The 17,071-nt window shown below is 41.1% G+C and overlaps 1 protein-coding gene across 7 annotated transcripts in view; it reads right to left on the bottom strand.

Moving 5' to 3' along the window:
• Positions 1-17,071, bottom strand: part of myocd (myocardin) — a 636,396-nt gene that overhangs the window by 18,938 nt on the left and 600,387 nt on the right. For all 7 annotated transcript variants that reach the window (XM_078570714.1, XM_078570713.1, XM_078570715.1 and 4 more), the window contains 3 exons: positions 12,387-12,518; positions 5,910-6,166; positions 2,054-2,207 (listed from right to left, as the gene is read on the bottom strand). In XM_078570714.1, coding sequence (XP_078426840.1) covers positions 2,054-2,207; positions 5,910-6,166; positions 12,387-12,518 — 543 coding nt within the window. The remainder of the gene's footprint in view (positions 1-2,053; positions 2,208-5,909; positions 6,167-12,386; positions 12,519-17,071) is intronic.

Here is a 17,071-nt window from a genome sequence, read left to right as displayed (position 1 = left end):
AATTATTATAAAGCTGAAAATTCGCTTGCAGTTATGTTAAAATTTTGTTTGTTTGTTTGATTCACTGTCCAACTCTGTCAATGTAATAAACTGCAATTCCTTTCAATTAGACTTTCAATGTGTGGGGTACACATTGTTTTGCTGGGCCCAAGGCTGTGTTAAAGATGTCATTCTGCAATAATCTGTATTTTGGGAGCATCATAGCTTTGGGACTTTTCCAGTCTCTGAATTTTGTTAATGTTCTTTTATTCACATATGAAGTGTATCTCTGGAGAGATGTGCTTGCACGGTTCCCCAGATAGCTCCGGGACTAAATGCAAAGCCCGGAGTATAAATAAGCCAACAGGATCGGGAAGCCAGGATTAATACCTGTATGATACAGTGGCCCTGTCAGCTTATTTACTGAGTAATTTTTTCTGTACTGTGCAGTTTAGATTAGGTTGCAATCCACGGCGCGAATGTGCATTGAGATGTGGAGCCTGCAGAGGGAGCTCTCAGGAAATATGCAGTTCAGCCCAATCGGTTTAGCTCTAGGTTGCGTGCTGCACATTAAAGGAATATTTAATAGGATGCCAAAGGTTGCATTAATTGTTGTGTCCATCAGTTTTGGAGCGATTTATTTTCAGTTCAGTGCTGTAAACAATTTGCAATCAGTATCGGATGGAAATGGTTGCCTAAGTATTTGTGCTTTTCTGTGTAAAATGCCAACAAAAACTTTACACTCTGCCCATGAAGAACACTTATCAAGACAGCTTACTGTTCCACTGTGGCCAAGAGTAACTTTAGCAATGTTGCAGCAAATGCCAAGATTGTCAGTTAGGTATAGACAAAAACATAACTGAAATAGCTCATATTAATCAAGTGGTGTCATTGGGTTATGCTATTCCTGTTCCCACTTTGTTCTGTCTTCAGCGATAAACACAAATACTGATAGACCTGGCAGTTAACCAACTATATAGTTGGTGCAACACAAAGTTGGTTCTATAGTTGATATCTGAGATAATACATGCAACAACATGTGATGCAGTGAGATTGAAGTCATTCTCAATGCAGTTCAAATTCTTTGGTACAGCAGCACTTCAGCTCATATCATTCCTTTGTGGGACCCTGACAAAATAAAGCTTGTTAAAAATCAAGTAAGGGAGTACTCCTGTACTCCACCTGTTCATAAATAGATGTCCTTGTATATGTGCATCAAATACTTCATTTATATATAATATATATATATATTTCACAGTTAATTAGAGGAAGCAGTTTGATTTTTAGTTGTGCTCACCATTCAGAGGAACACTTTGAGGAAGCAAGGAAGACAAAGTGGTATAAACATAGGATAGGCACTATTGAACAAATAAAAAAGTTAGGAGGCATTTCTTTATGCAGGCGGTGTGAATGTGGTAGCTTCTGCCAAATGTAGTGTTTGAAACAGACAGCATTGAAGCACTTAAGGGACAAAGCTGCATCTTAGCAGCAGTATATATGCAATGTATATATGCAATATGCAATGTAATGCCTACTACATTGGTCCTTATCAAACAGTGTAACCTCAGAATTACTGTGGGATCTTTCACTGCATAAGAGAAAAAAAAAACATGGAGAATCTCCATGCAGAGAAAGAAAAGCAAACACTGTAATTAATGCATCTGGATTCTTAAATTCTTCACCGTAGTCCTGTGAGTAGAAGAACTGTTGAAGCTTAATAACTGAGCCCCTTACACTTAGCCTTCCACAAAAACACTCTTAATTCACTGGCCCCGAAATTCTGCTAGGTTCTTCCAGTCTCCTGATGTAACTGTGGTGGGGAATTGGCGCAAACCCTAGCAAAATGGCACAAACGGCCATTTTTAGCTGTTTATGTCATTTGCTATGGTTTCCACTGCCCTCACCCCTCCACAACAGCGTCGCCCTGCAAAATTTGGAGGCAGCTATAATCATCAACAAGAAGCTGAGTGACTCGGCGTTGTCTGAACAACCTTTTGCAGTCAGAAGAAAATGAACTACTAGGTTAATATATTTGAAAACATGCAAATTTTTAATTATATGAGGTAGAACATACTTTTAAGTCATCCAGATTGGATGGAAGAGGTCCCAGTTTCAAAGGAGAGCCAGTGGTTTGACCTGATATTGAGGACTTCACTGGAGACAGGTTGCTGCTTGGGACGGTAGTGGTTGAAGTGCAAGTGTTTCTGGAAAGCTGCTCACCAGGCTGCCTGTAAAAAAGGATTCAATGCATTCATTGCATCTACATAAATACATTTGGCAATGCTTTTTAATTCGAACAACGTAGCATGCTTCATGGAACAGTGGTTTTGTTACAGGACTAGTAATCCAGAGGCCTAGACTAATGATCCAGAGGCACGAATTCAAATCTCACCACAGCAGCTATGGAATTTAAATTCAGTTCATTAAATAAATTTGCAATAAAAGTTAATGTCAGCAATGGTGTCCATGCAGCTACTGGATCACCCTTAAAAGACAATCTGGTTCACGAACATCCTTTAAGCAAGGAAATCTACTGTCCATACCAAGTCTGGCCTACATGTAACTCCAGATACACAGAAATGTGGCTGATTCTTAACTGCCTTGTGAAATAGCCGAGTGAGCTACCCAATTGCATTCAAGAAGGCAGCTCATCACCATCTTCTGAAGGGCATTTAAAGTTGGGCAAGCAATGTTTGCATCTCATGAATGAATTACACACAAAAAAAAGATATTTATTGCTAACCAGGGGTCACATTTGAACCATCAACCTATGGGGTTGCTAACTGTGAGCGAATTTACTCCTGGAAGTTTGGTCACATGACTTGCCCCCCCATGCTCCAGCCATTAGTTAGCCAACATATCCATCCTTGTGATGTACAGCCTTCAAAAAGCAAAAAGATTCATTACCCAATTGAATGATCCTTCTTTAGCCTTCCCACTTCCCCCCACCCCATGGCACCTCCCCGCCCATTTTCAAAATTTTTATATCTGGTAAAGAGAAATGTTCAAAGAATATATTTTTAAAAAATTGCTCCTTTTTAATGTCCCGAAAATTTTTCTCCAGGGTTGCACACAGCAGTGTCCTGGAGATTGACCTTCAATTCCTGGGGACCCCAGGCCAATCCTGGAGGATTGGCAAGTTGATGCAGTGTATCTTGTAGACAGTACACTCTGATATAATTATTTATCAGTGGTGGAGGGAGCAAAATCTGTAATATAAGAACAGAAAATTCTGGAAAACCTCAGCAGGTCAGGCAGCAGCAGTGGAGAGAGAAAAACTGAGTTAACATATCGGGTCAATGACCTTTCATCAGAACACTTTACAAATGCTGCCACACCTCCTGAGTATGCACTATACTCGGTCAGCTTCAATTTCTTTTTGGATTTTGTCTCAGATGGAATTTATCTCCTGATTTGTCCCAACGGTATTGAGCAAATGAAATGGATTATTCAGTTTACAACTGTATTCAGGATTGGGGCAAATATAGAAGCTTCTTTTGTGGTAAACGTGGCAAGCTGCTCTGACCAAACAATAACACTTCTACATCTTTTTCATATGATACGTTGGATCAGTTATTCTGAATTTAAAATGGAGCATGGTAGCGAATTTCGGAAAAGAATTGTCTCGTCTTTAAGTGAGAGAAGTAAAACAATACACAAATCTGTCTAGAAGTAGCCCAGAGTTTTATGAAGAGGTGGCCGATTTGTGCTCAGAGCAATACTTACAAGTTAATTATATCAGCAATTGTCTTTGGTTTGTGAAATGTGCATTGTGAAACACATGCATACTTGCAGTCTTGACACCATCAAATCAGCTTGCTTGGTCAGCACCCCATCCACCAACGTAAACATCCACTCCTTCCACTAAAGACACACATTTATAGCAGGATGTACTGTCTACAAGATGCACTGCAGCAACTTGCCAAACCTCCTTCGACAGCACCTTCCAAACCCGCAAACTCTACCACCTAGAAGGACAAGAGCAACGGATGCTTGGGAACACCAGGCAACTTCCTGTTCAAGCCACATGCCATCCTGACTTGGAACTATATCGCCATTTCTTCACTGTTGCTCGGTCAAAATCCTGTAACTCCCTTCTTAACAGCCGCACTTCATGTACTCACACCAGATGAACCTCTGCGGTTCAAGAAGGTGGCTCACCACCCCCTTCTCAAGGGAGCTTAGGGATGGGCAAGCCAGCGAAGCTCAGATCCCATGAAAGAATAAAAGAAAACATAATACCAACGTATTAGTTTGAGGGCAGGCAGACTATTTGATATTCAAGTCAGGTGTGAAAGTCAATTGAGAGATGAGAAAAATCTTTTTCACACAGCGAGTAGTTAGGGCTTGGAATGCACCACCTGGAAGTGTGGTGGAAGCAGGTTTGATTGAGGGCATCGGATGATTATTTAAATAAAGGCAATGTGCAGGGTTACAAGGAAAAGACAGGAGATTGGCACAAAGTTAAAATGCCCAGAGAGCTGGTGCAGACACGATGGGCCGAAGGGCCTCCTCTGCACGGTAACAATTTTGTGAATTCTGTGAAATCAGACCCGTATAAGACTGCAGGTATTATTCTAACTACCCGAAGGGTAAGGTTGATGAATAACATATATACAGTTCTCATCTATGGGAGGGGTACTTTGATCTGGGTATCACAAGGCTGTACAGCACAAGAGCAGCCAAATTTCCCTCGCTTCAACTATTTGTTCCACAATATGATGGCGAGATGGGACCCAATGGAATGAAGATGCAACCATGGTATGTTTATAAAAGACTTAGTTGAAAGGTTCTGGAACAGTTTAGACACACTGTGGTAAATCATCAACTTGTTGCATGAAATTATCATTGCAGATGTCATTGAAAGTTGAGTGCTTGTTATAAAAGACAATCAGAAAGCAGCTTTACATCTGGACAGCATGTTGAGAATCTATCTCATTATTTGTAAAGCTTTGCAATATTTAACATTTTGTGTTTTGCTAATTATCTGTTGTATTCTTTCTGTTCTGTGTGCTATATGCCATGTATATGAATGTGACCATTGGTTTTAACCTCAATTATATTGTTTCATGTCACAATCATTCCCAGTTTTGCAATGGAGAAGAATGTATGACGGGTAGCTCTGGTCCAAAGTATTACAGTAAAAGAGTAATTGTAAGTGCTGTTAGGGCTTGGAATGCTGCAATATGCTGCTTACTGCATATGACATGCATAAAGGTGTGAGTTTCAGATCATATTATGTAAGAATCTACCAATGGAAACTGCAAAGAAACTGAACTAACCCAGCAACAGCGGTCAAGATTTTTTTTTTAATTCCTTCCCAGGACATCTATTTTACTGGCAACATGAGCATTTGTTGCCGATCCTGAATTACTCTTGAGAAGGTGCTGGTGAGCAACCTTTTTGAATACAACTCAGAGGGCAATTAAGAGTCAACCATTGCTGTGGACCTTTAGTCACATTTAGGGCACAGCAGGTAAGGATGGCAGATTTCCTTCCCTAAAGGACATTATTGAACCAGGTGGATTTTAAAATTAAAATAAAAATCCAGTAGTTTCATGGTCACCATTAATTACACTGGTTTTTTAATTCCAGGTTTATTCAATGAGCTGAATTTAAATTCCCTTACTGGGATATGAGCTTCTGTCTCTCTTAGTAGTTCAGTAACATACCACTATGCTACTGTACAAGTCACAGTGAGACCATAGACTATCTCTTTACCTTTCCCTTAATTAACTACCCCTTTGTCAAGGAGCAGAATATTGGACATGGAAGCATTGCAGCACAGTCTGGTCTCATTCTCAACTAACATCCACAAATATGTCTTATTCTGCAGAAGCTACTGGATAGTGATCAGGATAGAGAAGATAAGAGCCCAAAGAACATGCACTGATTTTCGGTACAAATAGCCAAGGCTTTAGCCTACTCACTTTAGAGATGTGGGGAGAATGTTCTGATAGTTGTAATGATGTTGCTGATGATGCTGCTGCTGGCTTAATATCTGCAGTTGGAGGAAGAGCTGCTGTTGTTGGAGTAGCCTGGCATAGGCTGAATCCATTGGAGGTGGAGACTTCTCTGGCTTTTGATCTGGTGGAATGTACTGGTGATATTTCAGTTTCTTCACCTTTGGTTTTGTGTCCTTTGGCTTCTTGTGACGCTGGTTTTTTCCATCTGCAGATGGCTTTGTCTAATTTTAATAGACAGATAAGAGGGAATATTTAAACTCATTTTAACCACTGGACCATCCAATAGGCATATTCAAGCACCAACAATTGCGACTGATTCTCCTTGTTGATATATTTGCAGACTATTGCAAAAGAATATCATTTCAACTACAGTAAGGTTTAAGTCTGGAAATCCGGTTTTACATTTGATGCAACCATCACTGTGGTTCACTATCTTAAGCTGATAGCAGGTCGACGCCTGTGATAGTAGAATGAATACCTGTAGATGTGACGGTAATACATTTTAGACTGTAAACAGGTGGTTTGGGCTGAATGGAATGTCTCCAGAAATGGGTTGATAGAATCCCACTGGCAAACCTAACAATGCATCCCCACTACAAGCTTAGCAATGATGTTCTGTTCACACTGAAGCTAAACTTGTATTGTGAAAACTGGGCTTCAAGGCCCAAATTCATGCCAAAGGGAAACAGGGTAAGTTTCATTCATCTCTCGATCTATAGCCTTGTAAGTTAAAAGCCTGGTATCATGAAGGTCTCATTTACCACATCTCCTCTACTGCACTTTTCATCCCGTCTGTGTCCTAACCCTTCCTGTAAGTTTCTTAATAACTTCAACACAAGTTCCTGACTGAAGTGATAGTTTTTTTAAAACAAATCCTATTTTCTTTTGGACCTAGCATTGCAAAAGTAATTTTTACTTTTAAACCAGCTTCTCTTTGCCAGTGTGGACTATGCACAGATGTAATTTGTGATAATTTTTGAAATGAAAGCGATGTGGGTCAATTGAAAACAAAAAAATTAAACCCTCAGTTCTGATAAATTGTTCTTGACAATGCAGTAATATGGTAGTTATAACCATCCTTAAAATCCACTATGAAGGGATTGAATGGAATGAAGTAACAGATGAGTGCCAACCCTGCAGGAGGTTCTAAAGAATAAAAAAAATCAAAAAAATCTGGTTATTATTAATAAATTTGAACCTGTTCTTCAGCATTCCAACCCCAGCATGCAAAAGAATCCTCAAAGAGTCAAAGAATGGCATCAGAGGCAACATTCAAAGCACTGCATCCTCAATCATTTTACAACACATTGAATACATGCAGAGCAGCCAATAATAGTCAGATATGATACATGAAAGTGCTGTCAGGAGGAAGATAATAGTACAGCAGCATTATTGTTTAGAAAACAACATATCACACCTTCCTATCGTCTCATGGTAAATACTTTACAACTAAACAGTGCTAAAATTTTATATCCAACTGAAAGGCACTTGATGTCTCATATATCAGTTCAATAATGCACTTGCATTAATGCATGTCATTGTACATCTTCTTATATGCACAGTCCTTTATTATATAATTACATGGCACTTATAGCACAGAAACTGGTCATTTGGCCCAACAAGTCAATGCCAGTGTTTCTGCTCCACACAAAGCTCCTTCCACTGTTCTCCATCCAACCATATTAACACATCCTTCTATTCCTTGTGCCCTCTTGTGTTAATCTAGCTTCTGCTTAAAAACATCTACAATAGTTAACTCAACTACTCTCTGTGGCAGCGAATTCCACATTCTAACCACTCACTGGGTAGTCAAGTTTTGCCTTAGTTCCCTTTTGTACTTATTAGTAGCGATCTTTTATTTATGGCCTTTAGTTCTGGTCTCCAACACAAGTGGAAACAACTCCTCGATGCCTACCCGATCAAACATGCTCATAACCCTAACAAGCTCTAACGGGTCACCTTTAATTTTCCCTTTTCCGGAGATAAACTATTTTCTTTTGGACCTAGCATTGCAAAAATCATTTTTGCTTTAAAAACAGCTTCTCTTTGCCAATATAGACCATGCACTAATGTAGTTTGTGATTTTTTCCCCCAATTCAAAGCGATTTAGGTCAATTGCAAACAAAAAATTAAACTTCTAGTTCTGATAAATTGTTCTCGACAATGCAGTAATATGGTAGTTATAACCATCCTCAACAACCATTGTGAAGGGATTGAATGGAATGAAGTTACAGATGAGTGCCAATCTTTCATAATAGTTATAACCTCTCTTTTTAAAAAACTCATGCTAGTAAATTTTATTTTACGCCTTCTCCAATCACTCTCGAGATGTTTTATAACATGGAGGCCAGAACTGTTTGCAGTATTACAAGTGTGGTCTAACCCAGGTTCTAAATAAGTTTCACATAACTTTACAGGTCCCTCTGCTCCTCTACCCTGTTTGAACAACTACTTTCCAAGGAGTATGTAGCCTCCTTACTCTTCCTCACAAAATGTACCACCTCACGCTTATCCATATTGACGTTCATTTGTCAATTATAAATGCATTCTGGAAGTTTATTAATGGCTGTGTTTCCTTGTTGGCCTTTTCTGTATTAGCTATGTTCAACCAATTAGTTGCCATCTGCAAATTTTGAAATTGTATGTCCAATTCATGCTTCCAAATTGTTTATGTAAATGAGGAAAAACATAGTGGCACCAGCACTGAACCTTGTGGAACTTCTGACCTTTGGCCAGTCTGAATAACTATCCTTAACTCCCACTCTCAGTTTCCTGTTTTGTAGCTGGTAGCTATGTTTTTTGCTACTCGCCACTCGACTCGTGTTCTAACCTTAGTAATGAGTCTACCATGCAGTATTTATTGAAGGCCTTTTGGAAATCTGAACATGTTACATCCTCAGCGTTACCCTTATCTAACCTTTCTGTTGCTTCTTCAAAGAATTCTATAAGGTTAGTCAAAGCATGACTTTGCCTTCTGAAATCTGTGTTGACTATGCTTTGTTACTTATTCAGTTTCTAGATGTTTTTCCATTACATATTTGAGTAAGGTTTCCATGATCATTTCGACGATGAATGTGAAAGCTAATTGCTCTACATTTTCCTGGACTTGTTCTATCTTCCTTTTTAAGAATAGGAATCACATCTGCCAGTACTTCCAGCATTACATAAATCTATAATTGTAATGTGCCTCTGCTATCGCTTCCCTAACTTATTTCAATATGCGTGGATACAATCCAACTAGACTAGGGGTTTTAACCTCTCTAATTTTGTTGAGTTTAGCAATTATATAACTACCTTACCTACGTCTTTTTTAAATTTCTTCTTCTGATGTCATATCCACCATGTTAATCTCCGTGGTAAACACCGAGGTAAAATAATTATTTAATTCTTCTGGCATTTTGCTGTCACTATCTGTGAGTTCATGTACATCCCTTAGTGGCCCACTCCTTATCGCAAATTTTCTTTTATCATTTAACTGTCTGTAAAATACTTTATTATTTCTTGTCATAGTATTTGAGAATTGAAAGTTGTAGTTTTTCTTTGTTCTCTTGTTTGCTTTTTGACCTCTTTCCTAATCTTTTCATTTTCCCTTTGGTCGTCTGCTCCTTTGATGTATATGAACTTTGTGCTTTTTCCTTCATTTTCATTTTGCTCTTATTTCCTCATTCATCCATGCATACTATGTCATTACTGGCTAGTTTGTTTAATGCTTTTAGTGGGATATATTTCTCCTGGACTGTATCGAGTATTATTTTAAGTGTTTCCCATTGCTGTTCCTATTTCTTTGTCACTAAATGTTACCAGTTTACTCTCCCTAGTTACATTCTCAGCAATGGCAAAGCACTGCAGTACTTTGTCAAGCATTATCACGGGCCATGATAGCCAACGCCCTCCCTTAAAAATCAAGTATTTTCCAATTCATCGCTTTGTCTTACATATGCCCTCCTCAATCTTTATCTGAATCAATAGCAGATCTGTTCTGTTTCTGTTGCAACATTCAGAAGTTAGAGTCACAATGTGTTATTTTTAAAATGTTTAAAGCACGATATATTTTAAATACATCATGTGGTGATTGCTGTTGCCTAGATAGAGGTCTTCAAAATTAGGAAAGGTTTTGATAGAGTGGAGGGACCATCAATATTAGATGGTCACCAAGAAATCCAATGGGGAATTCAGAAGAAATTTCTTCCCACAAAGACTGATGAGAATGTGAATTCTCAGCCACAGGGAGTGGTTCCTTTATTCTTTCATGGGATATGGCTGGTGCTGGCAAATTGCCCACCCCTAATTGCTCTCAAACTGAATGGCTTGCATTTCAGAGGGCAGTTAAGAGTCAACCACATTGCTGTGGGTGTGAAGGCACTTGTAAGCCAGACTGGGTAAGGGTGGCAGATTTCCTTCCCTAAAGGACATTAGTGAACCAGGTGGGTTTTTATGACAATCAACAGTGGTTTTATGGTCACCATTAGACTTAGCTTTTACTTTCCAGGTTTTTATTAATTGAATTTAAATTCCACCAGTTGCCATGGTGGGATTTGAACCTTTGTCCCCAGCGCATTAACCTGGCCTCTGGATTACTAGTCCACAGTGCCACATCTCCCCCATTAAAGTGAATAGTATAGATGTATTTAAGGGTAAGTTAGACAAGCATTTGAGGGTCAAGGTTACGATGATTAGATTCAGATGAGGAAAGATGGGAGAAGAATCAAGTGGAGCATAAACACTGGCATGGTTGGTTGGGCCCAATGGCCTGTTTCTGTGTCGTATATCCTATATAATCCTCTGTATCCAATGTAATCCTATATAGCTGTTCCCCACCTTCTTTTCTGTTCACATTTCCCACCACTAGATCCAGAAGTGCTCATTTTCTTGGTCCTTTTTACACATTGTCCTGTATACAGTGCAAAAACTCTTAGGCCCTGTACCCCTTTTGCGATCTCTTCTTGCCCATTTACTAAACAGTTTGTCTCAAATTGTTCTGCATTTATGTCCTGGATTGTTAAGTACTGCATTCTTCAAAGTCCCAAAATGTTTTTAGGTGTTTATTAATCATGGGAAAAACTTCTCTCATAAAGATTTTCGGAAAAAAATAAGTGATGCAGGATAAAATCGTGTAATTTGACAGCCTTACATGCTATTCAGATGCTATCTACACTGCAAGGTTTTGCACTGGAATAAATCCAATAGGGATTACGTTTGATCAGGACTTTACAGTACTCTATGCCAATCGCCCCCGCCAATGGCAACAACTTGCATTTATATACCTGCTTTAAAGTTCCTGGCAGAGTCTTTGAATATTTTTAAGGCAGAGGTGGATAGATTCTTGGTAAGCAAAGGGGTGATAGGTTATCAGAGGTAGGTGGGATGCAGATTTGAGGTTACCATCAGATCAGCCATGATCTTATTAAATGGTGGAGCAAGATAGAGGGGCCAAATGGCCTACTCCTGCTCCTTGTTCGTATGTTCCCTAAGTGATCACAGGAATGTTATGAAGCAAAATTTGACATGGCATAAGGAAGTATTAGGACAGACAAAAGAGGGAGGCTTTAAGGAGCATCTTAGCATAGGAAAGACTGACTTGGAGAATAAGAGGCGGACAAATTTTGTGAGGGAATTCGAGAGATTAGGGTTCATGCAGCTGAAGCCACATCGGTGAAGTAATTAAAATTGGGGATGCTCAAGAGGCCAGAATTGGGGGAGCGCAGAGAGCTTTGAGGGTTGTAGGGTTGGAGGCCACGGACAGATTTAAAAACAAGAATGAAAACTTTAAAATCAAGTTGTTGCCAGGCTTGAAGCCAATGTAGGTGAAGGAGCACAGTGGTGATGGTAAATGGCACTTGGTGCGAGTTAGGGTACGGGCAGTAGAGGTTTAGATGAGCTCAAGTTTATGGAGGATGGAAGATGGAATGCTACCCTGGAGAATATTGGAATAGTCAATTCTGGAGCCAACAAAGGCATGGATATGGTTTCCAGTAGCACATCATACTGGCCATACTGGCTTCACATCAATGCGGAAGCCAGGCCACTGACAGTATAATTGAAATAAGTTGCACAAAACTTGGGTCTGACTTTAGGCGGATCAAATCTTTGACCTTTCAGAAATGCTCAGGAAACCAAAAGACTGAAATGGCAGGGTCAACAACTTGCCGCACTGTAAACCACAGCAGATCTTGTGATAACAGAAACAGATGGCGAAAACTGTTAAAGCCTTTAACTCTCATCCGAAGAGAAGGAAAAACGTCTTAATTGCTAAAAATTTTAAATCAAATTTATATTTGACACTACTGAAAAAAAAGCCTTTTCCAACTTTTCCTTCAATTAATCTATGGCAACAACATTTTGCTTTCAATTTCCCATTGAAGTGTCTCTCAATAGAACATGTTTAATAGCTCCTTCCATTGAGGTCTGATGATGTCTCATTAGAAAGCAATTCAAGCTTACTTTAACTATAGCTGGCACTGGTATTGGTGCGGTAATCTGCCCATTCAGCTGGTTTTGGCTTCCAGGCTGGTTGATCTGGTTATTAGATGTCGGCCTGTTTAGGTCACACTGCTGGGAGAGGTGAGGCAGATACTGTAAAAACAATGGAAAATGTTAGTAGGCTGTGTCCTTTGGTATTATTCCTCCATCTTCATATTTGACTCCACTCTCCTGGCTGTTCCCATAATGCTTCACCATTAGGAAGAGGTGAGCACACAAGCTCAAAAGTTATTGATGACACACCTTTTTAGACAAATGTGCTCTGATGAATCAAGTTAGCAGATGGATGGGTTTGTTGGATATTTTGGTAACAGCTTGATACATCTCTATCGACAGAGCAGAGACAGTGGCATAGTGGTAATGTCACTGGACTAGTAATCCAGAGGTCCAGGCTAATGCTAGGTGGATATGGGTTCAAATGACAGCTGGAGGAGTTTAAATTTAATTAATGACTCTGGATTTGAAAGCTAGTCTCAGTAATGGTGACTATGAAACTATCATCGATTGTTCTAAATGGTTCACTAATGTCCTTTAGGGAAGGAAATCTGCCATCTTTACTCAGCCTGGCCTACATGTGACTCCAGACCCACAGCAATGTGGTTTACTCTTGCCTGCCCTCTGAAATGGCCTGGCAAGCAACTCAGTTCAAGGGCAATTAAGGACGGGCAACAAATGCCCGCCTTATCAGTGACACCCACATCCCATGAAAGAATAAAGAAAACAAAACAGGCTTGAAACTGTCAATATTTTTATTTAGTACAACCAACTCAAACACTTTTGAAGGCTGAATTAATATTTGCTATTTAACAATGGAATGTTAAAAAGATGAATTTGCATTTAACCATCTCTGTAAGCCTCTTCTTGTTTATTGGTATTTCCTGAATCATTATGGTAAATGCCACAAATCCCTCAATAGCTAGCATACTTGTGCACCAGATCGGCTGTTAAAATACATGCTTTGTAAGAAGTCAACCAGGCTGCCTGTTAATTTTTTTTTTTCTCTTTGCCAACAAGATAACACATTCCTGCTGGTGCACATATTCAGACAGGCTGTCTAGTGAGGACAGCAGAGCTCAAATCTCAAAGTTTGGAACTGAGAACTGAGGAGCCAAATCTGCAATGATATAGCACCTTATATGACAGCAGGGTGTCCCAAAGCACTCTGCTGCTTACAAAACAATTAGAAAAGTAAGGTAGCATCAAGTGCCATATTTAGGTTTTCAAAATTCCAGTTCTTTTGACTGAGCTAGCAACTGACCTCTGATCAATTACGACAATGCTCCCAACTGTACAATTAAATCTGTAATAGTTATTAAAGAAAGAGATGCAAAATAACACAGAAAAGGGACTTTGCATATTTTGGATTTAAATTGAGAATTCGTTAAGATCTCCATAGAGACTGAAAGTTTTCAAAAAGAAATTCGAACTTCCAATTAAAAGCTGAACGATGTCACAACAGGATTTCACGTTTTAAGACGTTTCCTGTAACAAACAAGCTAAAAGCACAATTGCCTAAACACTGTTTTAGTAGGCAATTTGTACTTTAAACTACAGAACTTTTAACATAACCGAATAAATGTACTATCAGGCCGACTTCACCGACCTTCAAGCAGACACTCTATTCTCCCAGAATCAGTCCAAATCGAGTCTTAGCTCCCGAGGGTTTGCTTCCAAGCTTTTCTTTTCCCAACCTGGAAACTTAACTCCAAAAACTGTCTTCCACAGCATGAGTTTTCCTGGAGACTTCTCGCTCTAGCTAAAGCTTGAGAAATTTTCCAGCCTCATTTTAACTCCTCACAAATTTGGTCTTTCCAATCCTAGTGTGAACTCCCACCCACATTCCTGTGCGCTGAACCACATAAACCTTTGGCTTCTAGTTGCTCTCTCTCTCTCTCTCTCTCCCAGATCCTGGCAGACTAACTGTGTTTGATAGTTTTCAGGGATATCTTAGAAACTCTTCCACATCTCCATGGCAACGTGAATCACATGGGTCTTGTATCCAGGTAGAAATGCTGATTAACTATCTTTGAGAGCCCAACTCTCTTTCATCTTGGAACAAAATGAAAGGTTTAAAGCACAACTATTTACAACCTGGTATTCTCCACATTTTTCTGGGACTTGAGAGATTTCCAGTCTATCCATTGTTTGCACACAGGCTGCGGCCATTTTCTCCAAGTGTAAACAACTTGCATCTACTTCCCAGTAAAACAATATGAGCCCCCTTTAGCCTCTAACAATCTAACCACCCAGGCTTGCTGTCAGGTAGACTTAGAGGTCACATAACCCCCTTCATTTTACCTGAAATTATAAACACAGACCCAAAACTTAATGAACTTCCACACCTCATAATTATAACAATTTACATATTGTAGGCATAAGGGTCAGGTGTACACTTGAATCCAGGGTGTACAAACAAGCATACACATATACAACATTTATAAAAGCAGAGACATACGGCAGAATCATCCCAGATTTGCACTAAGTGTGGTAGCAGGCGTGAAAAAAAGTCATTTTGCCCACCAGCCGCAATGGTGAGTTTTCGCGCCATATTGTCCCATTCCTGGCACTTCCCACCTCATTAATAATGCATTCACGGGAAACACTCCAGATTGCTGACGGGGAAGCCTCTGATTCGCCTGCCCTGCCGTCACCTCAGGCCGTCACCTCAGGCCTTCAGTAATATGGGCGCCATATTTAAAGGGCGCTCCTGCACTGAGCTAGCACTCTCTGAAGGATCAGAAGCTGCTGGAAAGTCATGGGGCCAAAGGGAGGAAACATGCTGTCCCAAATTTAGCGATGCCTTTCTTGAGTGCCTACTGGGTGCAGTACTCTACCCCTGCACCCCCCACTCTGGATGAAGATCAGCACGCAAGGTCACCAATCCAGCATGAGAGGTGGTGTCATCAGTGGTTAGCATCAACACCCTGCATAACAGGACAGCCGCCCAGTGCTGACAGAGGATGAATGATCTCCTCTGTTCCACCAGGGTAACTCACTCTTCTCATCACTCTCAACTCACACACTCACAAACACATCCACATGGATCTCACTCACTGCCAGTTCAAGGGACATCACCATTCACTCTTTTACACACATCTTATTCTGCTCTGTGGATTGTATCCTCATCCCTTCCATGGCACCACTCACTACCCACACATGCCAGGCACCCTTGTCACCTGGCCTGGCAGGCATCCTGCTTCATGCAGGACAAGCTGGCACAGGACAAAAGGCAGAGGTCGCAGACTAGTGGAGGAATGCCTGACATCAAGGTCCTCACAGACTTTGAAAATAGAGTCATCTAGCTGGCTGGCGATGACGTGGACTGTTCCTGTGCTGACAGTGAGATCGGCGGGGCTCAACCAAGTGAAAATCCAGCAGTGCAACATCCATTACACAACTATGTTGTGAGTCAGTTCCCCTGTTCTGCAGTCCCCTGCCGTGCATTAATTATCTCTCCTTGCTTTCGCAGGCACATCTGGAAAACAGCTGAGGGGGTCCACGAGCCAGGTCCTCGACTCAAGCCCCGAAGACACCTCGGAAGACGACCCTGATGACACCGTAATTGAAGACCTGTCACTGTGCTCACCCACACATTCCAATAGCGCAAATAAACTAAATTAACAAAATTAGGGACAAATTAAAAAGCAGCCCCTTAAAGGGAAACTGCAAAAACAAAGATAAACTTTAAAGGAAACTTACAAACATTAAACCAAAATGTGATTAAGTGGGTCAATAAAACACCCACCAAGCATGGAAGGCCTCAACAGTACAGACACCGCATACTCCCTCTCCAGGGACACCCAGCCGCGAACATAGCCACAGAAGAGGCACAGTCGGGTCGGATGACCCCCTCAATCGCCCACTGCCTGGACCTGTTGATGGCCAACTTGGCCAGGCCCAGAAGCAGGTTTGCGAGGAGGTCCGATCCCTCCTGGCCACTCTCACCTTCGACGTACTCCTCATCGGAGGAGACACGCATCTCCTCCATCTCCTTCTCAGCCAGGTCCTCCCCCATTACAATGCCAGGTTGTGGAGCACATAGCAGGCGACGATGGTGCGCGACACCCACGGTGGACTGTATTGCAGTGCTCCACCAGACCTGTCGAGGCACTAGAACCTCATTTTCAAAATGCCTGTCTTTTGCTCCACCAAAGTCCAGGTCATGGCATGAGCCTCATTATCCCATTGCTCTACTGTAGCCTGAGGCTGTTGCACAGGCGTCATCAGCCACATCCTCTGTGGGTAGCCCTTGACCCCGAGGAGCCAACCCTGCAGTCTCTCTGGACCCTGGAAGATGTCAGGGATCTGAGACCTGTAGGAGTCATGGACGCTCCCTGGGAATCACACGCAGGCCTGTAGGATGCGCTTGTGGTGGCCGCACACCTGCTGAACATTCAGTGAATGGAAGCCCTTGTGGTTGACGTGGTTGACTGCTTCTTGTCATGGCGATCTAAGTGCCACACGAGTGCAGTGTATGGCACCCTGCATTTGTGGAAAACCAGGGATCTGCACAAATCCCAGTGCTCTTGCTTCCTGGCTTTCCTGATCCCAGGCAAAATGCACAAAGTTCTGTGTCTTTGCAAATATGGTGTCCGTGACCTCCTGGATGCACTTGTGCTTTGAGGCTTGTGAGATCCTGCACAGGT

The sequence above is a fragment of the Cetorhinus maximus genome, chromosome 24 (genome assembly GCF_964194155.1).
Source record: "Cetorhinus maximus chromosome 24, sCetMax3.hap1.1, whole genome shotgun sequence".
In the NCBI taxonomy this organism is placed as follows: domain Eukaryota; kingdom Metazoa; phylum Chordata; class Chondrichthyes; order Lamniformes; family Cetorhinidae; genus Cetorhinus; species Cetorhinus maximus.
This window is presented reverse-complemented; position numbering and strand designations above follow the sequence as displayed.